This window comes from Phodopus roborovskii, unplaced genomic scaffold (genome assembly GCF_943737965.1).
Source record: "Phodopus roborovskii unplaced genomic scaffold, PHOROB, whole genome shotgun sequence".
NCBI classification, from domain to species: Eukaryota; Metazoa; Chordata; class Mammalia; order Rodentia; family Cricetidae; genus Phodopus; species Phodopus roborovskii.
In genome coordinates this window covers 2,036,222-2,063,638 of record NW_026125264.1, presented here as the reverse complement: position 1 = coordinate 2,063,638, position 27,417 = coordinate 2,036,222, and the positions used below count along the sequence as shown (strand labels likewise).

At 44.6% G+C, this 27,417-nt stretch overlaps 1 protein-coding gene across 1 annotated transcript; it reads left to right on the top strand.

Annotated features, from left to right (window-relative positions):
- Positions 1 to 289: 289 nt before the first annotated feature.
- Positions 290 to 23,006, top strand: LOC127228350 (DNA (cytosine-5)-methyltransferase 3B). Its single transcript, XM_051192996.1, has 22 exons — positions 290 to 313; positions 481 to 658; positions 1,218 to 1,279; positions 1,759 to 1,869; positions 3,077 to 3,202; positions 3,742 to 3,936; positions 4,974 to 5,132; positions 7,017 to 7,124; positions 7,828 to 7,972; positions 9,859 to 9,981; positions 10,146 to 10,190; positions 12,023 to 12,102; positions 12,352 to 12,464; positions 12,609 to 12,795; positions 13,517 to 13,601; positions 13,992 to 14,137; positions 14,486 to 14,576; positions 14,761 to 14,909; positions 15,724 to 15,809; positions 19,510 to 19,579; positions 20,242 to 20,360; positions 21,959 to 23,006. The coding sequence occupies exons 2-22, from the start codon at positions 487 to 489 to the stop codon at positions 22,098 to 22,100; spliced, it is 2,514 nt and encodes an 837-aa protein (XP_051048953.1). The 5' UTR covers positions 290 to 313; positions 481 to 486; the 3' UTR covers positions 22,101 to 23,006.
- The last annotated feature ends 4,411 nt before the right edge of the window (positions 23,007 to 27,417 follow it).

The following is a 27,417-nucleotide window of genomic DNA, read 5'->3' as shown; positions in this document are numbered from 1 at the left end:
CTGTCTGAGAGGAGGGGCAGAGGGAAGGAGACCTGGAGAGAGAGCAAACAAAGGGGCCGTGAGGGAAAAGGGTGCACTGGCTTCTTGAGGCTCTGCAGAGGCTGGGCAGGGACAGAAGGGAACTTAGGCTGTCTCAAGCAGGTCCAGGCAAGCATGCCCTAAATGGCATTGTTTGAAGGGCTGGCCAATTGCAGAGCAGCCCTAGCCTTAGACCCTAGCCTTAGCACCATCTTCCCCCTCTTGGGCCTGGTATCAGGGGCAGTGAGCTCCCTTAGTCAGCTCTGTGGAACCAAGTCCTGAGCCTCCAAATTTGGTGAGCGGATAGGCTATTGAGAGGAGTCTAGTGGGAATATAGACTATCAGCCTCAGATTAATTAGGTGGGATCTCTTAGGCTGGGAATAGAGAACCTGTGGTATGAACCTTGGAATATACAGCTCTTTCATGCCCCCATTTCTACTTATCCCATTTTTTCCCAACAGGAAACAATGAAGGGAGACAGCAGACATCTGAATGAAGAAGAGGGTGCCAGCGGTGGTGAGGAATGTGTCATCGTCAATGGGAACTGTAGTGACCAGTCCTCAGATACTAAGGATGCTCCTTCACCCCCTGTCTTGGAGGCAATCTGCACAGAGTCAGCCAGCACCCCAGAGAGCAGAGGTGGGTGTCAAAGCTCTGACATAGCAAGTTTCATGACAGGTCTCTGTGGGCACCAGCATGTTGGTTTTCTTCAGTTGATAGGGGCTTGCTTCATAATGATCAGGAGATGCTGCCTCTTCCTCTTAGAAGTTCCCAATCTACCTGGTAGTCCTCCCCCACTGTTTGGGGACTTCCTATTGTCCCTTCTTGTCCTTGACATCTACGATGTCTATTAGGACTTTCAGGAAATGGATAAAAGTGGCTTATTTCCCTGTTTACCCCAAGAGCTATTTGGCCAATGGGAACAATTGAAATGTAGCCAGTATCAACCAGTTTCATGGAATGGACTATGAAGGAATGGGCTTCTTTTCCTCCTTAGATGTTAATGCTTAGCTTGTAGAGAGGAAGGCATGAGCCAGGCCCTGTCACTTTGCCCTGTGAGTTCATGGAAGTGATGAGGTACACTTGCTTCCTAAAATGATGGAATGTTGAGGATGGAAGCATTTTAAAGCATGGCCACTCCCAGGGTGGTGACCATTGTCCTGTTTCCCAAATGTGGACTCCCAAATCTTCCTTACAGGCCGCAGATCAAGCTCACGGCTGTCAAAAAGGGAGGTTTCCAACCTGCTGAGTTACACTCAGGTACCATCATCTCTTCTCTTCATTTGGTTTTATACCTTTCCCTTAGTGCTGATTGCTTGAGAAACAAGACAAATGGAATTCTCCACCGGAAAGTCTGACTCTTCCTGTCTGTAATCAGTATTCAAATAGAGCAAAAGTTTACCTTGGCCGTGGTGTGTTTGGCGTTTGGCTTGTTTGAGAAAGTATCTGGATGGCTGGGATGTCACTGTAAACCAGGGTAGCCTCAGCAAACCCCTTGTCTCATGTCCTCTCATGTGTGTTGTGAATACGTTGAGGATGCCTGGTCTGCATTAGTCTCATTTCCATAACTTGCTGATGGCCTGGGATTTATGTTTTCAAGCCATTTTGAACTTGTGAACATGTGATTGGCAGGATTGAAATTTCACTAGAGAAAAACTTGATTATAGGTTGTATTTTGGACTCCTAGGGTAATGTCAATGTAAGAATGTTTCTGTATATTTTTTTTTTCCTTACCATAGGACTTGGCCGGAGATGGGGAGGCAGAAGATGGGGATGGCTCAGACATTCTACTAATGCCAAAACTCACACGTGAGACCAAGGAGACCAGGTCACCCTCTGAAAGTCCAGCTGTAAGTCCTACCTGCTGACTCGGGCACCTCCCAACATACTTAGACCTGCATAGAAAATAAGGCTTAGACAATTATTCAAAAAAAATTTTTGGACACATTTGATTTTATGTGGGTTGGATATGTGTAGGTCACTGGACAGCTTATGAGAGTTGGTAATCTTTCAGCATGTAGACTCTGGGGTCCAAAATAAAGGATTGGCAAGATTTTGGCAAGTCTCTTAAGTCACTGGCAGGGCCAGTCTTCAGAGCATGCATCATGACCTTAAATGTAGTCCTCTGACATGCCTTTGTAGTTACAAATTGTAGGCATGCACTATCACACCTACCTGGCTATGTGTGGGGCTGCGGTTCACAACTCTCATATGATTTGACCTTTAGAAAACATCTGCTAACCCTAGTCATTGCTGGTATCTTATTCATTCAGCGTGTCATTTCTTTCCCGTGAGAGATAACAAGTTTGTTTGTGACTACTGTGATTGATTTGTAGTTTCCTGGGTGGTTGACTCAGTTCCCTGTGGCTTATGTGAGTCATTTTCTTCTATAAGTGTATGCCTTGGCCTAAGAAAACATTGACTAGGCTGATATATAGTGAGTTTATACAGGGACTGGGGAGCAATAATACTGTATCTGTAACAAAACAAAACAAACATCAGTCACAACAAAAAAACAGGCGAAGAGTTACTGAAGTGGAAAGTCTCAATAGGGTCAGTTCAGAGCATGGCATCTACTATAATAATATCAGCTTCTGTGAATTTGTATTCTCCTCATCTTACACATAGAAGATTCCAGTTATAACAACTCTGCTTTTAAGCTGAACTTGTATCTGAAGTCAGTCTCTGAAATGATGGAATTACAAGCACGTGATGCCACACGTGATTAACCATCAGTTGAATAGAATTGTAATAAGTGGCAGCAACAGGCAAGTGCACACCATTCTGAGTGAATTGAGCTTTTAAGGTAAACAATTGCTTATTCTCCATTTGCTGCTTCCAATTCAGGGGGTCAAATCATTGTTGTGACCTGGGCCAGTGTGATTGTCCCCTTTAAAGATATACCTTTGTTAAAGGGATCCCTGAGTTTATATCCAATTGTCTTCTTCACTTCAGGTTGACTTGAGGCTACCTCAAGGCCCAATCCTTTTGGGAGCCTTCATTGGAACCCTGTGCCCAGTCACCTAAGGCCTGGTGTTTATTCTTTCTTACTTTCAGGTGCGAACCCGAAATAACAACAGTACCTCCAGCCTGGAGAGGCAAAGAGCCTCCCCCAGAATCACGCGAGGCCGCCAGGGCCGCCACCGTGTGCAGGAGTACCCCGTGGAGTTCCCAGCTACCAGGGTTGGTCCTGTCTCTGAAAGATCTGCTTCCCTCATCTGCACAACACTGGCCAATGTGTGCATATAACCTGTGCTTTCTCCACGTGTACCTGCTTTCCAGGATCTCGCATCTTTCTTTCCTGACTCATTGTGCTTAGCACTACTTTGAGGAGTCAAGAGTTCCCAATTGCTTCGGTCTCTGGCCCAGCTTGGAGATGAGCTGAAAGCCACTGGTGTCTACCATGCATGTTTCTTTTGCCTTTACCTGCTGTCTTGAGCCAATCCCAGCAGGCCCAACACATTCTACTTCTTTTTCCAGATGCACAGGAGCCAGTTACCCAGAGACCCCACCCTCTCTGGGTCAGCTCAGAGTCTGATCATTACCTGTCATTGCTCACACTATTGTCTCTTCTAGGCTGCCAGTGCCTGTCACTGTAACCCTGTCTTCTGGGGTGCTGGTTTACTCTTTCATTCTTGGTTCTGGGGACCATTTGAGAGATACTATCTGTGCACCTCCTTCTGCTTTGCTTCATTAGGTCTCAGTCTTGTCTTTCTATCTAGTCTCGGAGAAGACGAGCCTCATCTTCAGCAAGCACACCGTGGTCATCCCCTGCGAGTTACCGCAGTATTGACCTCACAGAAGAAGAAGGGACGCCTCAGAGGAGCAGTACCCCATCCACTGACTGGAGCCAGGAGAGCATGGATACCACACAGCTAGATGGAGAGAGCAAAGATGGAGACAGCCCCGAGTACCAGGTACCATTGAGAAGGGATTTTTGTCCCAGATTGCACAAGACCCAAAATACAGGGGAAAGAAAACATAAGGAGGCCCCCTTGTCTCCTTTTGTTTTTCTGAGATAGGGTTTCTCTTTTTAACAGCCCTGGCTGTCTTAGAACCAGCCAGGCCTCAAACTCAGAGATCCTCCTGTCTCTGCTTCTCAGTCAGGTGCTGGGATTAATGGTGTGTGCCACAACCAATTGGTATTTTATTTCTGTGGTTTAAAAAAGATGGTTTTATAGCATACATACTTAATCATAAAACCCATGAGGCAGAGGCAATCATGATCTACATAGAAGTTCCATGTTAGTGCTATATAATGAGACAAGCAAGCAAGCAAACAAGTTATATTTATGACATTAATTTATGACAGAAATTTTGATCCTGTTCAGGCATGTAAAGTGGGTTTGCAATAGTTTGCTCTCACACTGTGTGTATTGAGGAGCTGGAGTGTATTTAATGGATTGAGACTGATATTTCCTACATGTGGATGTATGCACCTAGGCAAAGCCAAATTTTGTGTTGCTTCAGAATAACTTCTGAGGTAGTCCTGTGTGATGCTTCTTTTTTTGTGAAGCAAAGTTACAGTTCAGTCCTTTAGGAAGAAGCCGTTATCCCAAGGAACATGTACTCAGGTGTGACCATGGGCTTCTTTATGCTTTCATAACTTATTTTTCAGGCTGGTAAGCTGGCTCAGTGGTAAAAGACACTTGGCACCAAGCCTCACCTGAGTTCAATGTCGGGGAGGACAGACGTCTAAAATGATGATACACACGTGTGTGTCTGCATACAGTCAAATATGGACACACCTCCAGACACTAAGAGTTGTAAAAAAAAGACAAAACTAAAAACTACTTATTTTTCCTGGGCACCTTTTTGTATGTGCCATTGAGCTATTTCTCAAACTCATGCATCACATTGTATGGCCAACAGTTTTTTCTTGTCCTAAGCCAGGGGAATTTCTTAGGGTCACCTGCCTTGATGACTGTTTTCTTTCTGTTGGTTCTTTTTCCAGGATGATAAAGAGTTTGGAATCGGTGATCTTGTGTGGGGAAAAATCAAGGGCTTCTCCTGGTGGCCTGCCATGGTGGTGTCCTGGAAAGCCACCTCCAAGCGCCAGGCCATGCCTGGCATGCGATGGGTACAGTGGTTTGGTGACGGCAAGTTTTCTGAGGTGAGTCCATGGCAAGGTGGGCCCTTCATGCCTGAGGCCTTGTTTCTCCTCTTGGGGTGGCTCTGAGGTCAGCTTTTGGTACGAGGATGCAGTAAGTTTGGTGCAGGGACTGGAGTAAGAAAAGTCATCAAGTCTTAGATGCCTGCTTGTAGGATCAGAGATAAGCTGCTTATTTTTTTTCTTAGAGATAGGGTCTCAGTGTAACTCAGTATATCAGTATGTACAATAGGCTGGCTTTGAACTCATATCTGCCTGCCTCTGCCTCCTGAGGTATGGGACTCAAAAGTGTGCGCAGCCATACCTGTCACTTGTCTACTGGAAAGCAAGGAAATGGTGTAGCATTTACAGAGGTAATTGCCCACATCTGTCTGTCACTCCAGTGCCAGGGTTCTGATGTCCTGTGATGGCCTCTGTGTATCCCCCCTGCACGCGCGCACACACACACACACACACACACACACACACACACACACACACACACAATTGGTGTTGTGAAAAATACCTTGGATACACCTTGTCTACACAGTGAAGCCCCATCTCAATAAAAACAAAAGGCAGTATGAGCTTCTAAATTTGAAAAGAATGAGCATTTAAAATTAATATTTATAATAAGGATATTCTCAGCATAGATTTGTCTTTGAAGTGCTGTGGATCCAAGTACCTCACATTTGCTAGGCAGGTTCTCCCATCCTGTTAGTCCCCATTTGACTCGCCTGTTAAACACATGTTCTGAGATTTTTTTTTAAAACTGTATGGTTATTTCTCTGCATGTATTTCTGTACATCACTGGAGTTCAGAAGAGGGATTTCAGATATTCAGATCCCATGGATCTTGACTCTGGACTTGGTGACAGTAATGAGCTACTATCTGGGTGCTGGGAATCTAACCCAAGCCTCTAGAGGAGCAACCACTATGCTCTTGGAATTGTTTCTGGTTTGGCTTGCAGGGCTGCAGAGTGGATCTCCTGGGGTTTCCTTAGAAATGTTAATCAGTGTTAGGCCAATTCCCAGCCACAGACAGGAGGGGTCAGAGTGACATGGCATTTGGGACCACTCCACTTCAAGTTTTCATTCCGGATTTCTGTGGCTTTTCCTGAAGTATATCCTACATTTCCGTGGGGAACAACAATGGAACATGGAGATTGTTCTGAGAGGTTACATGCAGTTGTCCTGTCTCAACAGCAGAGGGAGCAGGAGGAATTGTGACTTGGGTCTATGCATCAAACCACAGGGATATTTGCTATTGATTTGATCCAGTGAGACAATGTACTCATTTTAGACAGGCTCAGGTGACAATAAGAGGTAGCATGGAGATGATAGGATTGTGGGATGGTCTTACAATGTGCCATGGTATGGCAAAAGGCAACCAGGGCCTATTTAGCAACCCCTGTGTTCTGCTCATGTTGAATCAAACAGCTGGCATGTCCTTGTCATGCCAATTTTATCTTTGCACCCATAATTTATTTCTGCATTGACAAAACGAACAATGCCTTTAGGAATTAAGACATAAGTTCTACAGTTATTGCAACTATTAAGGACTCACGTCTATGTCCAACCTGAGCACAGTGGGAACTCACTGATTGGTTGAGTGACACTCAGGTAGGAAGATGACAGCATGGACAATTTCAGGACTGAAACCAGGAACGTTCATTCTGTTCACACACATGTATGTACACATGTGCGTGACACTGAAGATATAGTTTTGCTTGAAATCTCCTTACCCACATCTGACGTTTCTCGTGCTCAAATTAGCTGTGTGTCATTTCTCCTTTGCCCTTTTCTTCAGTTCTGGCATCTGAAAGTTGCTGCTTCACTGTGTCCTGGATGACACAGTGCACATTTATGTCAGATATGGGTCAATCATAGTTATGTTTTTCTCTCCTAGGTCTCTGCTGACAAGCTCATGGCCCTTGGGCTGTTCAGCCAGCACTTTAACCTGCCTACCTTCAATAAGCTGGTTTCCTATAGGAAGGCCATGTACCACACTCTGGAGGTAACATGGGTGTGGGTGCTATCTAGGGTGTCACTCATTAGGCAGGGCAGAAGAAACCAATTGAGAGAAATCTAGTAGAAGGTGTCCTGCTAGAATGTCAAGAAAACAGGGTCTGACCTTGGATTGGGTTTCACTGGTTATAAGGGGATCACTAAGTTGCTAATACGGGTATTAGGTAAGACAGGATGATTCATGACTTGTGCGGTCACATAGTCACATTATAAATGGCCTTTTACCTACCTATGCACAAGATTTCTAACCATAGAGGAGGCAGTGGCTAGTTTTCTCTGACTTAACATAGTTACCCCTGGCTCCCTCTAATCCTAACCACCTTTGTGCCATGTACAGATTCTCTTTGTTACATCCCTTCAGAAGACATAGCCAAGGGTAGCCTTCTCAGATAAGCTATTGGACATGGCAGTGATCATCTTAATATCTCAGTTTAATCAGTCTCTTTCAGGGATCTGAACATAACTGGTGCCTATAGGACAAGATATCTGCCACCCTTCCTATTGCTTCCTTACCTGTCCCTCAAAAGCAGACACCTGTCACATAACAGCCCAAGACAGCTGTGTAGCCCTGAAAGACACCAGTGTTTAGGGAATGCTGGCCCTAGCAGGAGGAATCCCTGAGTTCACCCTGGCACATACCTCATTCGCCTGCTCCCCATTCATGGATAGACATTACCTTTGTGTCTTGGCAGAAAGCCAGGGTGCGAGCTGGCAAGACCTTCCCCAGCAGCCCTGGAGACTCCCTGGAGGACAAGCTGAAGCCCATGCTGGAGTGGGCCCACGGGGGCTTCAAGCCCACTGGCATCGAGGGCCTCAAGCCGAATAACAAGCAACCAGGTGGGAATGAATCTATATACCTCTGCTGATGGTGTAGACCTCAGGCACACTGGTACCCTCAGCACTCATTGTGTCAATTCAAGGAAGGACTACTTCTATCCTATGGACCTCAGGGCTGTTATTAAAACTTTGGGAACTTGAGGGCCATCACCTGCCTTGTCAGGCTTCCTTGGCCATATGGCTGCCATGGGTATGTGCAGTGGAATTAATCTTTTCCACATATCCAAATTCATCTTTTACCTTTGTGGCCAGTTTTTCTTTGAAATAAAAAAATAAAGTGAATTTGGCTCTCTGCCATTTTGACAGGTATCTTATTTCCCTGAATATGCATATGATTCAACATAATGAAGTGAAGGGTGTAAGCGAACAGCCAGCCCCTATATCTAATGGAATGTTTTTGTTTTGTTTTCCCGCAAAAGTGGTTAATAAGTCGAAGGTGCATCGTGCAGACAGTAGGAACTTAGAACCCAGGAAACACGGTATTCCCTCACGATCTTTGAGTTTTATTTTCTTTGCTCTGTCCTGCAACTTCATGGCATCTACAGTGCTCAGTGGAGAAGAATCAAGTCTCCTAAGCTGATGTGAATCCCTCACCCTCACTCCCCACCCTCACTGATCCTCAGGCTAACCACGGGTGCACATCCAACCTTCTACACTCTTTGGAATATCGCCTTCTCTCGTTTCTTAACATTATAATGACATGTATAAGCACTGGAAATTGTCACTTTGTCATTGTCATCAAAGGTTCTCTGAATTTTGTTACCTTTTAAATATTTATCTTTGTTTTGGTGTTTATTTTTCTGTGGAGACAGAGATCAGAGTTTAGTCTCTAATTAATGCTTGGGTGACTGGTATCAGATTGTTAGACTTACCCTGCAAACACATTGACACACAGAGCTATCTCAAGGGCCATGTTTTTGATCTTGTGACAGGGCCTCACTATATACCCCAGGCTGCACTTGGGTATCAGAGTGTGTCATTATACATACCCTCCTTAGGGAATTTGATGGGTTTATAATTTTATTTCCTTGCCATGCCATGATGGCACATGCCTTTAATCCTAGCACTCAGGAGTCACAGGCAGACTGATCTCTTTAGTCTGAGGCCAGCCTGATCTATAGAGCTGATTCAAGGACATTCAGGGCTATACCAAGAAGACCTGTCATGGAATACCAAAAAAAAAAAAAAAAAAAATTCTTTCCTTAGTTGGATGAGTCAAATTTAATCATTTCTATTATGAGTCAGTATAAAAACATGAGAATGTGAGCCAAAATAAAATACTTGTTTTAAACAGGGTCTTATTATAGCCCTTACTGTTGTAGAACCTTCTATGTAGATTTGGGTGGCCTTGAACTTCCTGTCTGTGCATTCTGAATGCTGTCACTAAAGGAATGTACTGTCACACTCAGGATTAAAAAATTATAACTTAATGATTTTCTAGTAATAGAACAACTGAAATATTACATGGTTGATCTCCATTCTAAATTATTATAAATGAAAATATTTTAGTATTAAGTGATGTCTTATGTATTGGTGATAAACATCACCTAATTTAATTTCATATGAACTAATATTATAAGATTGTTTATCTGGCATTGTGGTGTGCATCACTGTAGGAACCTCAGTTGCAGCTGTGACCCAGCACTGCTCTGGGCTCACTCTAGAAGGATGGACTCTCTTACACATTCAGATGTGTAAACCCCATGGCCTGATTCCCGGGTGAGAGGAGCTCTGAATTGGCTTCTGCTCTGGGCTCCCCTCTGGGTTCTCTACACCCATCATGGTCCCCTGCTCTAGATGCAGCTGGATCCCAGGCAAAGCATGGTTTTGTCCTAGGCCGCCTTGTCTCTTAGACCTTCAGTCAAATCTGCCTCCTTACCTTCCAGAGAACAAAGGTCGAAGACGCACAACCAATGACTCTGCTGCTTCTGAGTCCTATCCCCCACCCAAGCGCCTCAAGACAAACAGCTATGGTGGGAAAGACCGAGGGGAGGATGATGAGAGCCGAGGTGATTTGGGGGTCGTGTGCTGAAAGGCCTGGCCATGCATGGTGCATACCAGGAGCAGCGGGTCCTCGGGACCACTGTGCTGTGGGATACAGTGCTGCATGGCTGCCTGGGGAAGGAGAGACATCCCCACCTCATCTCACACCTTGTCCCTCTTGCCTCAACAGAACGAATGGCTTCTGATGTCACCAACAACAAGGTCAATCTGGAAGGTACTGTTGTTCCCCAGCCCTTCCTTCTGGGGTGCCCCAGGCCCGTCTTAGCCTGATTTTGGCTTTCTGTGTGGGTTTAATACAGACCCCGGGGTCTTGTCCTACATCCTGACCTATTCCTGTACCCATGTTTAACAGAATCAGATTTTTTCCCCTGGAGTTACTGACCTGGGAGATCACAGTAGGGAACAGGATGAGCTGAGTGAGGGGTAGTGGTGGGCAATTTGGCCAGCATTGGTACCTTGAGCGTTCCATGAACTACTTTGTTGTTGTTCAGTAACTATTTTTTCTTTGCATTCATTTTGGGTCAAAACCAACGTATTGGAGTTTTGAATGTGTAAGAAACTTCCTATTAGCCTTCCCAACTTCGTTCTCCTTAGTTCTTAGAGGTAGTTGAGAAATTTTGTCCTTGAATGGAGGTAATATATGTCAGTAAAGTGCTGGTGGCTCAAATATTATCTGCAATCATCCTGCCAAAACCATGGGAAAAAGCCAAGCTTGATGTACGTAAGACAGCCTACAATCCCAGGTCAAGAAGATGCCCTGTCTCTTGACATGTAAGACTGAGTACAAATAGTTTTTAAAAGCTTGGTTTGTAACATTAGGATTGCCCTGTTGAGAAAGATGTCAAGGATTCATGAATATGGTACAGGGTTATGTGCTTCCCATGGGAGGGTAAAGGCCTCAGATTATTTTCCCAGAAATACAAGTCACCTTTGACAGTCATGGGTTTTTACAAGGAAATACAGGACAGGGCAAGAAAAGAAGAATCTGCCAGACAGGGATGACACATGACTTTCTTTAATCACAGCACTTAGGGGTCAGAGGCAGACAGATCTCTCTTCCTTCAATGCCAGCCTGTTCTACAAAGTTATACAAAGAAACACTGTCTCAAAACAAACAAATAAGAAGAGAAGCAATGGACAAGAGATATCCAGGGACAAGTGATACACATTCTGTCCAATGATTTTGAGGAGAAAGTCTTAACACACTTAGTGTTCTCTTGACTTATCATGGGAATTTCTTTCTTCAAGAATATAGTGTGAACAAACACACACACACACACACACACACACACACCCTGAGTGAGTATTAAACCAAATAATGGTGGAAGAAACCCAAAATTTAAGTTTCATAGTTTGAATGAGGGCAGCTGTGCACAAACACAAGTAAAGTGTAAAATCATCAATGAAAGAGGCACAGCACTGTAATTATTTCCTCCTGTAAAGCTGGTGGCACAGAACAGGCTCCCATGTAGAAGTCACCCACTCTCTCCTAACAGGACAGTCTCTGTATTATTATTTTTTTTTTTAAAAAAAAATCTTATATCTTATCTTTCTGCCATGCATCCATCCATCCTTCCCTCCTTAGAATCTCTACTTAGCCCTGGCTCCCGTGGGACTATGTAGACCGTACTGACCAGGAGTATCCCATACTTTTGCTTCCAGATTCAGGGGTATAAAGGTCACATTGAGTAACAAATAGATTCAGACCTGGTATTAGACCCAAGTAGTTAAAAATAAGCTGATTGTTTTAAGGTAGAACTGAGCTGGGAGTTTGAGGGCACATTAATGCTACCTCACTGGCACTTGTCATGTCATCTGCAAAGCAAATTGCAGTTACCATTGGTGCAAGACTTTGTTGTGTTTGTTTCTATGCAAACCCATTGCTGATGTGTACCTCAATTTTCTTGATTTCTGTTAATAACATTTAAATCAAACACATCATTTTACAAGAGCTAAGTCCTTGATACAGGGGTTCAGAACTGTCATGTTTAAGGAGATGTTATCCTCTTGATTTCCATAAACTCTGACACTGTGTCTTTCTCTCAGATCGCTGCTTGTCCTGTGGTAGGAAAAACCCTGTATCCTTCCACCCCCTCTTTGAGGGTGGCCTCTGTCAGAGTTGCAGGGTAAGTCTTCCTGCCCCTTCCTCCCACCATATCCATTCCCAGCCAGGCCCCCAGCACAGTTCCTGCTCCAGGCCCTACTGAACAGCTTCCCAGGACAGTGCTGCAGCAGAGAAGGCCCTCCATAAGGCATCAGCTCACATGTACTGTCGCTGAAGAGCACCCCGGGCCACCAGCTAGGGCCCCAGCCAGCTTGCTAGCCAGGCCTGGCTGAGGTCAGGTCTAAGGTCTCACGGGCTTCTCTCTGGTCAGGATCGTTTTCTGGAGCTCTTCTACATGTATGATGAGGACGGCTATCAGTCCTATTGCACCGTGTGCTGCGAGGGCCGAGAGCTGCTTCTGTGCAGCAACACGAGCTGCTGCAGGTGAGTGTCCTTCCATGGAGACTGGACAAGATGGCCAAGCGCCTCAGTTGTACCCCACTGAGCATCAGGCAGGGGGATCAAGCCCTGCGGAACTAACTGGGCCTGCTAACCCTGATCCCGTTCTCTCTGGATGCTCTGGCACAGGTGCTTCTGTGTGGAGTGTCTGGAGGTGCTGGTGGGTACAGGGACAGCTGAGGATGCCAAGCTGCAGGAACCCTGGAGCTGCTACATGTGCCTTCCACAGCGCTGCCATGGGGTCCTCAGGCGCAGGAAGGATTGGAACGTGCGCCTGCAAGACTTCTTCACTACTGATCCTGACCTCGAAGAATTCGTAAGCCATAGGCTCTGTCTCTGTACAGTCCCGTACAATTACAGACCCTGAGAATCTGGAATCCTGTGCATCTGTAAAAGCACGGATTAGGCCTTTAATCTCAGAATGTAGGAGACCAGCAGTCCTATCACTGAGTTCAAGACAGCCTGGTCAGTCAAGAGAGTTCCCAGCCAATCATGGCTACTTATTTACTGGGATCCTGTGTCAAAACAGCCCCCCAAAGTTAATAGTAATAAGCATAGTGACAAAGGCTAGACTCATAGCACAGACTGAGCCACGAGCTTTGTGATGAGTTTAAGGGTAGCCTGGGTTAAATAGTGAGGTCAAGGCCAGCTGGGAATGTGCAGCAAGATTCATCTCTGCATTTGTACCTCACAGAGCCTATACCTGTCAGAGGCTGAGAGCCCTTGCTCGTCTACACCTTTAGCAGACAATTCTTCCTTCCAGTATCTTCTGAGGAGGGAACAGGATGGAAATGTCTGAGTGTGTGGGCAGTTGCTCCCACAATGTAGGAGTTCATTTTCTGTTCTCAGGCCTTGGCCATTAGCACCCAAGTTCCTTATCTATCTGGCTCTGTGCATCTGTAGGAGGCAGCTGTGCCTCCCATCTAAGGACAGAATGGTCAGCCTGTGCCCAATACTCTTACCAGTTCCCATGGATGCTTCTTAGCACAGGAGGATAGATGGACACTCTGAGGCCTCACTCTTTGCTTATCTGGCAGGAGCCACCCAAGTTGTACCCAGCAATTCCTGCAGCCAGGAGGAGGCCCATTAGAGTCCTGTCCCTGTTTGATGGAATTGCAACAGGTGAGTCTTACCTGAGGATGCTCTGTTGGGGCAATGAAAGAATCTTCTAGGCAGGCTAAAGGTGTCTCTCTTGCGACAATTGAGAAGAGAAGTAGCTAGAATGTCATGTGTGTCATTTTTTAAACTTTTCCTTATGTATATGGTCAATTAGGTAACAACTACCTTCCTCAATCCGGTCTCCTTCCCTTTTTATGAGATGTCCCATACATAGAAGGAATGACCATAGCCAACACTGTCAATGCTCTGGGGTCCCTGAGTCTACACAGACACCCTGAAGTGACAGTGATGGAGTAAGGGGTTCTTCAGTGCGCTTCAGGAGGACACCGTGGGTGGGGCTGATGGCTCTGCACTTGGCCTCTTGTCCTTACATTCCTATTTGATCCCTCACAGGGTACCTGGTGCTCAAGGAGCTGGGTATCAAAGTGGAGAAGTACGTTGCCTCTGAAGTGTGTACAGAGTCCATCGCTGTGGGAACTGTTAAGCATGAAGGCCAAATCAAATACGTGAATGACGTCAGGAAAATCACGAAGAAAAATGTGAGGGTGGCATTTTTCCTGGAGTTCATGTCATCTTGCTTATCCTTGCTCTATACATTGATCCTTCCCTGGTCTCAAGGCATATTGGCCCCATTCCTCAGGTCCCGGGTTGCAGGTGGGAATACCTGTGGACACTTCAGAAAGAAGTGCAAATAGGGCAGTTTGAGGTATGGTTCAAGATTACTTAGTTCTATTAGAACATGATGAGCATGTAGATGTCTGGGGTCATTCATTTAGTGGTGACAAGGGTGATTTTAGTATTGAGGATTTCCCCTGCCCCCCACTCCCAGAACCCAAGGATTCAGTTCTTCCTTAAGTGCATCCTAACTCTTGTTTTTTTCCCCTCAGATTGATGAGTGGGGCCCTTTTGACTTGGTGATTGGCGGAAGTCCATGCAATGACCTCTCCAATGTCAATCCAGCCAGGAAAGGCCTGTATGGTGAGGAGAATGAGTGGTTCTGTGTACCCCCCCCCCCCATTATATTGTTTGGAATTCCAGAGGGCACAGCAGGTACAGGCTTTACTGCTGTGTCCTTGGAAAACGCCTGCTTTTGGGAAAGATGAGGTATGAAGTGATTATGCTCCTGATTGCCTGTGTTTTCCAATGCTCTTAACCAATATAGAGGGCACCGGCAGACTCTTCTTTGAGTTCTACCATTTGCTGAATTATACCCGCCCCAAGGAGGGCGACAATCGTCCGTTCTTCTGGATGTTTGAGAATGTGGTGGCCATGAAGGTTAACGACAAGAAAGACATCTCCCGATTCTTGGCGGTAAGTGGACCGTCAGGGGAGCCTAGGCAGGGAAGGCACTGCTAACACTGCTGCGGAAATGATTGCCTGGTTAGAGGACGGTGTGGCCAGATCTAAGGATGAACGGTTGGGCAGCCTTTTTGATCATCACCCCATCCATGTTAGTTGGCACTTCTACCTTCTGTTTGTACTGATAATGGCTGTTTTAAGTCTGTGGGGCAGTTACTACTAGGCTTTTGTCTTTCCAGTTCTTGGTGTGTTTCCCTTCATTTCTAAGCTTTCTTTTGTATGTGTGCACACAGGCACACCTGCCATGCTGCATGTTTGAAGGTCACAGGATTACTTTGGAGTCCATTCTCTCCAATGTGGCTTCTGGATATCAAACTCTGGGCATCAGCATAAAAGCACCCAATCCTCCTGAACCACCCCGCTGCCTCTGCTTCTTTTTGAAGATGGTCTCACGTAGCACTGGCTTTCCTTGAACCTTTACTCTTCCTGTCTCTGCTTCTAGAGAGCGGGGATTACAGGTGTGCATCACCACAGCTGGCTCTATCATTTATCTAGCCTTAAATGATAGAGTTCTCTTGAACCCTTGGTTAGGCCTGCATACATTGCCTGTACAAACTTCTGCAGACAGAATTTTCACATGAATCAACTTGGGCAGGTTCGGTCATCTTTACCCTAACCCTCCAGGCAACCTCTGGGTGGGAACTGGTCTGTCTCCTTGCCTCTTTAGCTAAGAAAGGCTTGTCACCCGACAGGTCAAATGTGGGCTGAGTGACAGCTCCAGCTAAGTCTTGAGGTTTCTCTAGCATTTCCCCTTCTCTTCCTGCAGTGTAACCCAGTGATGATTGACGCCATCAAGGTTTCTGCTGCTCACAGGGCCCGGTATTTCTGGGGCAACCTGCCTGGGATGAATAGGTAAGAGCCCTGACAGATAATAGACAGCAAAGTCTGACTGACATTCCAACTTTCTAAACAACTGATTCTCAATCTGTGGGCAGTGATCCCTTTTTGGGTACACCCAATGACACTTTCACAGTGTATCTGATATTTACATAACTAGCAAAAACTACCGTCAGGAAGTAGCAATGAAATACTTTGTCACTACAACCATAAGTATTGTATTATGTTAATTGGGCCTTTTTACATTAATTTATGTGTACTACATGTGTCTAAGAGTCCATGGAAACTATCAACTTTGCTTGAGTGGCAAGCACTCTTAACCAACTGGGCCATCTCTCCAGCCTGAGGAATTGGATTAAAGCATTGTGAAGGTTGAGAATCATTGTCTAGAAGGTCATGGCTTTGGTGTGCTCTGAATAACGGGAGCACAGAGCAGCTGTCTTGCTCTAGTTCTAGGGGAATATTTTTCAAGGTTCCTCTGTGCTCAGTCTGCTATTGCAAACATTGAACATCAGAGGCATTTCTCCTGTCCCTAAGATGAAATGGGTCCTGGACTAGGCCCTTGGTGACCAGTGGGTGGGCATAGCTGAGTCGTTCTGGTAGCGTGGTGCCTGTGGAAGTGGTGGCTCAGCGCTTATGCTCACCTGCTACCCTTGCGATCTTCTGGGTCATTTCACAGCCCTGTGTAACTCATGGTCTGGTACCCGCTTGCTCCAGGAATACATATGGTATGCAAGTAACACATGCAGACAAACCATAAAAAATCTTTTTTCCCTATTCATATTCCCTATTTAATCCACCTATTATAGTTTTCCTTTTATCTATATCACTATATTCTATATCTTCTTTGGATTCTTCCATCTTATTGTATACCTAAATTCTGCTGTGCTGTAGCACACGTATTAAAGCCCCAAAAGCTACTATGTACATATAAAGCAGGATAGAAATATTGGACCTTTGTGTTTGGATTATTTTACTCAGTATGTTTCTTTTCCTTATTCCTTCCATAATCATAGAGACTCACTTAACTCTGCCTTCCTAGTGCTGGGATTAAAGGCATTTGCCACAACCACCCAGCTATTTTGTTTTTCTTAACAGATAAAAATTTCGGTGTGTAAATGAATTACTTTCACTTCCTATTGATTTATAGACATTTATGGTGTTTCTAACTTCTGGCCATTAAAAATTAAAAGCGAGCAAGTCGCTCTGTTAGAGTTTAGGATGACATACCTTTGGGTATATCATCAAAAGTGGTATAGCTGGGTCTTGTGTCCGATCATTTTCAACCTCTTGAATAAGTGCCATACTGCACATGGTTCCAGAACCAATTTACACGCCTAGCAGCAATAATTAACATTTTCCCTTTGTCCACATCCTTGCTGCCATGAGCTATCAATTGTATTCATCTTGTCCATTCTGTCGTAAGATGAAATCTCTGCTATAATTGGCACTTTTCTTCCTTAATCTTTTGGTCTTTTTCAGTTTTCTTTCCTTTTATTCCCCTTTGGAGACAGGGTTCCTTTTAGCCTTGGCTGTCCTGGACCTCACTCTGTAGACCAGGTTACTTTCAAATTCATAGAGATTTGTCTGCCTCTGCCTACCAAGTGCTGGGATTAAAGGCTCATGCCACTGCTGCTCACCTATAACTTATACTTTCAGTTGCCTAGGAATCCTGAATATTTTTTAAGTCTGTCTCAGCTGTTTATAGTTTAGATTTTGAGGTTGCAGTTCACTACTTCTACCTCCCATTCTGTAGATCTTTATATATTCTAGATACTAACCCTGTATTAGATATATAATTGCTACAATATTTTCCCATTCTATAGGCTGTAATTTGGCCAAAAGATGATGTCCTCTCTGCACAAAGAAGTTTTAATAAGTTCATGGCATCCCATGTATAAATTATTGGTCGTAGTGTCTGTTTCCATAGAATCTGATGCCCTTTTCTTGTCTTTCGAGGGTATGCATGTGACACAGAGGTAATAAATGCAGACAATACTTTCATATGCATAATCAATTTATTTTATAAATAGTAAGAGCGTGGCTTTTGAACCTTAACCCTCTAGTTTTCTCAGATAGTATTTCCCACCCTTTAATCATGAACCAACACTTTATACACAAGCAATCACTCTAGGGGCCTTCTTATCTCATTTATGTTTGCTTTCAAGACCTTGCTAATGAAAATGCAAATACCCGTGCTAATTTACCTAGACATCACTCTTCCATTGATGATGTGTTGCCTGTTCCATGGCAGACTATTGATGGCTCTTAATGGAGTGGACAAGCTATCGAGGAAGACAGGTGGTATATTCAGGGCTGTGAAGGTAGCTTTTCAAATGGGAATGGGAACGAGGGTTCCCAGAAGGAATACAGCTGTGTGAAGATGAACATCCTGTGAGGAACAAAGGATTCTGAATTGGCTTTCTGTATAGAAGTTTCAAGATCAGTATTAAGTCGGGAACACCTTGGAACGAAACTAAACAGCAGGTTTAGGCATAAGTAATTTTGTCTAAACACGGTACCGCATACTTTGTCTAGCGGGAGGAAAAGAGGAAGAAGGCAGAAAGATAAACGATGGCAGTGGTGGGGATCATCCTCTCATGTCAGCAACTGGAGACTATTTTCCAGCAAGCTTGTGGTAAAAGAAGAGTGAGCATTTGAGGTCTAGGTGGAGACAGATTTCAGTAGCTGGTATCTCATGGGTTATCATCCATCAGTCAATCTGAGAATTAAATCTAGGTTGTGCCTGTGTGTGCCTGTGAGGGCTGTGAACATCTGAAAACTCCATGTTGGTGGACACTCCACTATGGCGTACCTGGGGTTAGACTTGCCTATGCTCCTCTACCTGTGTGCATGGTTTGTGTGGATCCTTGAATCTGCACAGATTTTTGCTCTGTTCATTTTCTCTTGCTCTCAGGTTTACACTCACAAAAGGAGTTTAAAAGGAAAAGAATGGTATTTGTCATTGGGTGGCTGGAAGGCTGTCAGGGCTGGGTGTAATTTCTTTCCTTAAACTGCTTCCTTTGTGATGTCTCAGGTATGTGGGCCTCTAATGGGGCTGCCGTAGTTCATGGCTTCTAGGTACATGTCTCTGCTGGTCAGATGGTCATATTTAGAGGGAGCAGTCACTTTCATGGGAGGGTGGCATTTACTATTACTAGACTAGCCTTCTGAGGTCTCATTCTAGCGGTGCATGTCTCATTGTAAGGATGTCCATGGTAGTCTAGACCAAAGTGACAGTGCTGCCTATGTGGAACAGTGGAGAAAGAGGACTTGGTTCCCTCTCAATGCATGTCATTCAGTGGTAGCAACACTATACTACCTGTGGGTAATGGGTGGCTTTTAGGTACTTTGGCATAGCCTTGTGCTCTCACCAGGATGGTTTTCATCCAATGTTTGTGACTTGATCATTACCTAAGTACAATTAGGAAGCAGATCCTGGGGCTGAGGAACTGTCAGTTCAGAGCGCTTGTTGCTCTTGGTTCTGCTCCCAATACCTAAGTGGCAGGTCAGAATTGGATAACCTCAGGTCTAGAGGCTTATAAGCTCTTCACTTAAGAGGACCATGTCTGCATGTGGTGTTCTTACACATACAGGGGACACAGTTTTTAAAAATTAAATTGAAAAGCTAGGTTCTCTCCTCATTTGACTTGTGAGGTCTACCTTAGACCTCCAGGGCAGATGCTGGAGAATAACGGGTTTTGGCTGTTCCCAGGCCTGTGATAGCTTCAAAGAATGATAAGCTCGAGCTGCAGGACTGCTTGGAGTTCAGTAGGACAGCAAAGGTAAGGCGCTGAGTGTTCTGTTCTGAACCTTCTGGAAAACTGTGACCTTGGCTCTATCCACATGGCTCCTGCTCACTCTCTCACAGATTCCTGGTGCTGGGCCTCTTTCCCCACAGAACTGTTCTGTCTCTTCTTCAAGTACAGAGTAGGAGATGTTCCTGGTAAATAATCCCGGTGAGAAAATGTGGCCGTGCTCTGCAGTGGTTAATGCTGGAGGCATAGAGGCTGTGCTGCAGGCAATCTTTGCAGTGGCAACAGAGGTGGATGCTGTTGCAAAGGGCTGTGTGCTGTGCAGTCACAGATGCACAGTAAGGCGTCTGGTGCCTGCTCCTCCATGTCTGCGAGAAGCAAAGGCCTGTTGCTCAAGCTGTGGTTGGCCATTCTGAGTCTGGGTGGTTTTTGCTCTTAATGACCCCCTTGATCAGTGACTGGTGTCTTGACCACCATGTGATCCTTCATGGTCACTTTTGGCTAAGATGTATGTGGCATTTGTGGGAAGCATAAAGAATCTCTTCCAGTCTCTTTGTCCTCTCTCTGTGTATGCCTGTCCCTGCCACCTCTCCAAACTCATGCCTGTTGTCCTCTGCCCTCTGGATGTCCCTGAGCCTGACTCCACTTGGAAGCCTTCCGTGCTCACTTGGCGCTGTTGTTTTGTTCTCCAGTTAAAGAAAGTACAGACAATAACCACCAAGTCGAACTCCATCAGACAGGGGAAAAACCAGCTTTTACCCGTAGTCATGAATGGCAAGGACGATATTTTATGGTGTACTGAGCTCGAAAGGTGAGCTGCACTTGGAGAGGGAAGCCATGGGAACAAATGCAGGAAAAGGAAAATGGGATGAGAGAGGCAGGGCAGTGGGTGCCTGTCTGCATTCCCTGCCTTTTTCCTGTCCCAGAATCTGCTTTAAATGAGGGAGCTACGGAAACTCCGACTTTATACCCAGATTTCAGCTCCAGTGCTTTTTTCTCTCCCCGGTCTCTCTCATCTCTTTCTTGGTGTATAGAGCAGCCCTGTCTTTGATTTCAGTTGTGCCATTTTTGGTTGTTGTCCTTTTTGGGGAGGGGGGAGAAGATGAGACAGTTATGCCTGTCCCAGTGTTGGCTATGTAGATGGCCATGAACTCAGACAGATCATCCTCCCATTTATTTATTTTTTATTTATTTATCTTGGCTCTTTGAAACCGGCTGTCCTGGAACAAACTCTAGACAAGGCTGACCTCAAATGCACAAACATCCTTCTGCCTCTGCTTCCTGAGTGCTAGGATTACCTGACCCCTTTTCCAGATATTTTTTATTATTTCACGAAGTTAATAATTCCATATTTCGTTTCTTTTCTAATCTCCTGGCTCATCAGTGACTCACTATAATCTAGGCACTCCCATGCCTAAAAATGTGAGTCACCATGGCCATAGTTTTTACCAGTAAGTTCTTTTTCAATTTTGAGCATATTTACCCCTTCCCTAATACTTAAATTCCTACCTTCCCCCACTGTATGGTAGGATCTTGAACTGGCCTCTTGCATGCCATCATAATACTATGAGTTCATGTGTGCCTCTGCCCCCTTTTTTTGTGTGGTAACAGTGTCAGGATATTATCAACCTCTTTGGGCTCTTAACAGTGTCAGTACCCTCTTCTGCAAAGGTTTCTAGGCCACAGGTTGGGGACACTGTTATTATGTTCATGGTGTACAGCCTGTTCTGGAATTTGAAAGTTTAAAGTGGTTTTTGAGGTATGATTGGTACTTTGTTAGATGCCTGGAGTAGCACGGTCTGGCCTTGGAGTGTTGAATTCCTACAGGTAACTCCACAGCTTTCAAAAGCCTGTTAATACTGAGCTTCTGTCTTTATCTTCTTCAGCATTCCGATTAAGTACCTTGGGCAAGCTCTGGAATTATTTTTCTCTCACATTTTGAGAGAGTGCTGTGTGTGGACATATGCTCAATTGGCTATCAAAGAGCTGGCATCTTGTGAGGCCTCTGTATTTGTCATTTAAAATCTTTTTTTTGTTTCTTCCCCCTGAAAACAAATGCTTGACTGCTCATGTTTTCAAGCCAAATCTATGACTGGAGATCATTCATAGACCATTTCACGCTATGCATTTAAGAGTGGTCCTAGATACATGTCTGCTGGCTGACTGAGCTAATTTATGGGTTAATTTAAGAAGCATCCTTGCGTGGTATATAAGGAGCACAGTCCCAGTGTGGATAACAACCAGTGAGCTAACAACTGAACTGGTGGTCTAGAAGGTTCCTTTGAGCCCAATGGTCCTGACTGAAGCCTCATGGCTTTCCTAGGCCTGGACTTCCAGAACACAGCTGATCTACATGTGCTGGGAGCATGGGCCCTTCTCTAACCACGTGTCATTTTGCTTTGTACTCAGGATCTTCGGCTTTCCTGCACACTACACGGATGTGTCCAACATGGGCCGTGGTGCCCGCCAGAAGCTGCTGGGAAGGTCCTGGAGTGTGCCAGTCATCAGACACCTCTTTGCCCCCTTGAAGGACTACTTTGCATGTGAATAGTTCTACCCAGGACTGGGGTACTTTTGGTCTGAGCCAGGTCCCCAGAGCCACCCCTCCCTGAAGGCATCTCACCTCACCCCTTTCTTAGCTCACCTGTTTGGGGCCTCACCTCACTGTGTACCTCAGCTTTCTCCTGCTCAGTGGGAGCAGAGCCTCCTGGCCCTTGCAGGGGAGCCAAGGTGCTCCCATCATGTGCACAACTCAGAACTGGCTGCTTAGAGTAGCCCAATAATGGTGCTCATGTTTTCTTATCCTGAAACTTTAAAACTTGAAGTAGATAGTAAGATGGCTTTTTTCCCCGCCTGGGTTAATCAGTCAGAAGTGATGGCTAACATACCAAAACGAGGGCTCTCCCAGTACTCAGGGTAATGCTGCAAAATCACTTGATTTTGTTTTTAAGTAACCTGTCTCCATATTTGCTAGAGGATGCTAGCAAATGTGGGCTCAGATCAACAAGGTCAAGGGGCCAGAATTTTTTTTTTTTAACTTTTCCCTAGGGATAGTAGAAGATGAAAAGGTGAAGTTTATGACGTAATTCTTACTGGCACCTTTCCCTTGTGTGGTACAAGGGCTGGAGTCCTGTTGGTCTTGTAGCATTTCCCACGATGATGATGTCAGCAGGGATGATGTCATCATCACATTCAGGGATATTTCCCCCAAGATTTCCCTGGGCAAGGGCCCATGTAGCTAATCCTCAAGAAGACTGGAATAGATAGAATGTTTTGAGCTCAGGAAGGGGGAGGTTGGCCCCTTTTCCATGTGTGAGGGACATGAAGGAGGGAGTTTAGCTAATCTATTTGCCACACCCTCTTTCCAAATGATGGAACCCCTCCCCCCTTCTCCATCAGCTCAGGTCCCCAGAAAAGTATGGTCCTCTAATGCTTTATGAGAAGCTAGGGCTGGAAGTACATTATTTCCCCCTATCTAAGAGATGATGGGGAAACCATAGTGAGAAATTTGGATCTTCTGGAGATTTTTAACCCCTTTTTACCCTATGACATATTGTCTTTTTAAGGGGCATTCTTTTTTAGGGCATCACTGAAGATGAGGGAAGCTGCATTTCAGAAATGCTGTCACAGTGGATTTTTTTTTTAAACACCTTTTACTCTAATTACTGGTGCTATTTTGTGGAAAAAGGACAGCCTTGACACATTTGGGGGATTTTTATACACCTTTTTATGACTCAGACTTCTATTTTCATGGTTAATAATTTCATTAAAGGTTTGTTTTGTTTTTGTAACTGGAATGGTGTCACAAGTGTGGGGAAGCTGCCTTGTTTCAACAGGTTGTCTCCTGTTAAGTTTTAGGCAGAAATATAATAGATGCCTAGAGTTTACCTTTCTGTTGGATTAAAATTGTATTTCCCTATAATTTCCTGTGTTTCATCTGCTAATATGTGCTACCATGCAAGGAGAAATATATCATGGAGCTTGGTCTATTGCCAGGTTTTATACTATCCCAAATCATTAATCCCACAGCCGGTGCCTCAATGTGAGGTCTAGGAGAGCCTGGGCTACATTGTGAGTAAAACCTTAACATGATGAATCACATGATCTTAACAATAAGAAAACCATGGCAAAAATAAATATTCACACTTGAAGCATTCTTTATTAATTATCATAATTATGAAAGTTAGTATAATGGCCAATTTAAGTTTATCTGTAAAAATTGTCTGGTCTTCAATCATTGATTGTTACATATGGCATTAATTTGCTATAATTGACCAAAGCAGAGCCCCTTCTGTAATTCAGATCCTCTACCTGTGGGAAGAGTCAAGGAAGATCAAGAGGACAGCTAGCAGTAAAGCACATCCTTCCAGTCTGGACAATAAAAAAGAGAGGAAGGAAAAAAACATGCAGACGAGGCCCATAATAATGGCCCAAACGAAAACCCAGGATAACCAGGTTGTACTTAGCACCTGATCTGCTTGAATTCAGAAAGACTTAAAAAAAACTAGTTGTATTTTATGGTGTGTGAGTTTTTTGCCAGGCACATGGTACACAGAAGAGGGTGTCTATCAGCTGCCATATGGGTGCTGGGATTTGAACTTGGGTTCTCTGGAAGAACATCCAGAGGCAGGCAAAAACAATGCCCCCCCCCCAAAAAAAAACAATAATACAAAATAATTTTTTTAAAGATCTATTATGTCTATAGTATTTTGTCTGCATGTATCCCTTCAGGTCAGAAAAGAACACCAATTCAAATGTTTGAGCCACCAAGTGGGTGCTGGGAAATGAATTCAGGACCAGCTAGTGTTCTTAACCACTGAGCCATCTCTCCAGACCAAAATATGTTTTTTAATCCTTGTGGGCCAGCAAAATGGCTCAGTGGGTATGGACACTTGCTTAGCTTGACTACCTGAGATCAATTTCTTTGATCTACACACATACATGGCACAGTCCCACGCTCCTCCCCCATTGTATATAAATAAATGTAAAATACCAAGCAAAGGAAACTTTGTGAGGGGCTGGAGAGATGGGTCAGCAGACAACAGCATGTGCTGATCTAGCTGGCGACATGGGTTCAATTCTCAGTATCCGTACCTGGTAGCTTACTACTGCCAGTAACCACCTCCAGGGGCCTAACCTCTTCTGCCTCTTCTGCTTTGCTTGGGTACCTGCACTCACAGGTACATCCTCCTCCCTGAAACACTGGAGAAATGATTCAGTAATTAACAGTGCATAGAACCCAGGTTCTTAGTACCCATATGGTCACTCAAAATGGTAACTCTGGTCCCCAAGAATCCCAGTGCCTTCTTTCCTCTAATGACCATGCACATGTACTATACAGATGCATGCAGGCAAAACATCCAAATATGAAAGCTATTAAAGAGAAAACTTTGTGATGGGACCGACCTCCCCTAAGGGAATTGTTTTCTTTTCCCTCTACTGGGAAATTACAACAGATAAAACATTTGTGATTGGGTCCACAGTGTTCAGGAAATGCCAACCCTAAATTGCTTGAGGCCAAAAAACCAGGAAAGTTTTCTCACATCACATACCAATCTCCATGGTGACTAGTTCATTTTTGTTTGTTTTTTAGGTAGTCACTTTTGTAGCCTAGGATGGCCTTAAACAGGTGACTCATTTAGTAGCCCTGCGTACTATGAACTTGGGATCCTTTGACATCAGCCTCCTGAATAGCTGGGACCACAGACCTGATGATTATTTCTGTCTGGTGTGTTTTGTGTGTGTGTGTGTGTGTGTGTTGAATGTCATGTAGTCCAGGCTCAACTCCAATTGTATGAAGCCAAGGTTGACTTTGAACTCCTGATCCTCCTGCTTCCACCACCTCTCAGGTGTCCAGATCACAGGCATGTGCCACAATTCAGCTTGACTGTTCCTAAAAACATACAGTTCTGAGTTGTGGCACATGCTTTTAATTCCAGCATCTCTGAGTTTGAGGATAGCCTGGTTTACAGAATGAGTTTAAAACAGCCAGGTGCCACACAGAAATACTGTATGGCAAAAATATTGACAAGTGTTTGCTATGGCTTTTAGGATTGGTGTGGAGCTTTATGTAGCCCAAGACCTTGTCCATGCTTAGCCATGTTCTTTGCCACTGAGTTACATCCCCAGGCTGTATAATGTTTGTTGGTTAGTCTCCCAAGAGCTAGATGCAGTGATGAACAGAGAAGGGAGAGGGGTGGCTGGCCATACTTAGTAGTGCACTTCTCCCCTCTGAGACAGACAGGAGCCTTGCCAGAAGTTTCATGTAAGCCTGGCCTGTGTAGGAGTTCCAGTCCAGCTACAAATAATGAGATGCTGTTTCAATGACAAAAAAAAAAAAAAAACAAACAAAAACAAAAACAAAAAACCGAACAAAATAACCAACAAAACAGTACTGTCTGGATTACTAGAGATGGATTACTATAACATTAATGAAGTAAAGCACCAAGTAGCAGATGGTACTTTGTAAGCCCTCAAAAAACTACCTTATCAGGTGGGGGGGGAAATTTCTGTTGTCATAAGTGGAGGATCACATTGGTGTTTGGTTTCAGAACTGAACCACAAGGCCTCCTTCCTGTACCTAGGCACTGAGCTCATGCCCAAACTCTTGGAGATCCTGGAAGAGATCCAGGAGAAAAGCCGTCCTGGCTTTGAAGTCTGGGCAATAAGGAGGCCTGTGGCTACAGTGGTGGTTTCAACAATGAGGATTTCCAGGCTGCAGGGTCAGAAACAGCACAAGTGGGGATATCAGTGACTGGAACAGACACAGCTCCACACTTCTCAGTGACCTCATACTGGAACCATGACTTAGGCAAGATTTGTAGCTTCAACATAGAAAAGAATTCTAAGACAGGCCAGCACGAAACAAAAGAGTGAGGTGTTCATTAAAAATAGAACAATTAAGGCAGAGTTTTCCATTTCCAACTTCCTGCTCCCAAATAACAAGAAGACACTTTCCAAATAACTTACAAGGAAACTTAAATGCATGGCCGGTAATAGCTCAAGCTTGTTACTGCCTAACTCTTACATTTACATTAACATATAATTCTTACCTATTTGCCACGTTGCTTGAACTCTGCTGTGGTGATAATTGTGGTATTTATGATTTAATAAAGCTTGCCTGAGGATTCAGAAAGCAAAGCTAGCCACAAGCTATAGATGTCTGCCAGTGGTGGTACACTTTCTTTGGTAGCTGGAGAGACAGCTGTGGGTGATGGGAACTGATCTCTTATATTTTTGGTTGTGAGCCTAGCCTTTAAAGGCTGAGCCATCTCTCCAGCCCAGCCTGTGATGCACACCTTTAATCCCAGGACTCAGAAGACAGAGGGATTTCTCTGAGTTCAAGGCCTACACAAGAGCAAAAAGTAACAGAGCTTACACTTTTGATCTCATAACTTGGGATCACACACCTTTAATCCCTGTACTAAGGAGGCAGAGACAGGAGGATATGGTTGGGCTGAGAAAGAGGAGGAGACAAGAACTGCGAGCTTTTGCCTCTCAGGATTCATGGGTACCAGACTGCCATTTCAGCTTGGTAGAGTTAAGATCTACTGGCTCGTCTGCTTTGCCTCTGTTCTTCAGTCAAGTGTTAGGAAGTCATAAATAATATATCACCACATTCTGGCCTTCTTCCTACCTGAATTCTTAGTTTGACTGTGCCATCTATATTTTTCCTCTGCTGGCCAAACAGCATTTTATTAAACCAGTTCGAGTGACAACTTTTGGCAGTGTACAGCAGAAAGATGCTCAGGAAGAAAAGTCATGCCAGAAACCTCAAATGTCAATTTCTCAGTAAAGATCCACAGGTCTGGAAAAATGGGAAAGGAGGAAAGGTACTTGGCTCCAGGTCTGATGACTTGATACTGAGA

Coding starts and splice junctions, on each gene's coding strand:
- LOC127228350 (XM_051192996.1), top strand. CDS start 487: ATGAAGGGAGACAGCAGACATCTGAATGAAGAAGAGGGTGCCAGCGGT. Junction 13,602..13,991: donor GTTTGATGGAATTGCAACAG/GTGAGTCTTACC, acceptor GATCCCTCACAG/GGTACCTGGTGCTCAAGGAG. Junction 14,910..15,723: donor ACATCTCCCGATTCTTGGCG/GTAAGTGGACCG, acceptor CTCTTCCTGCAG/TGTAACCCAGTGATGATTGA.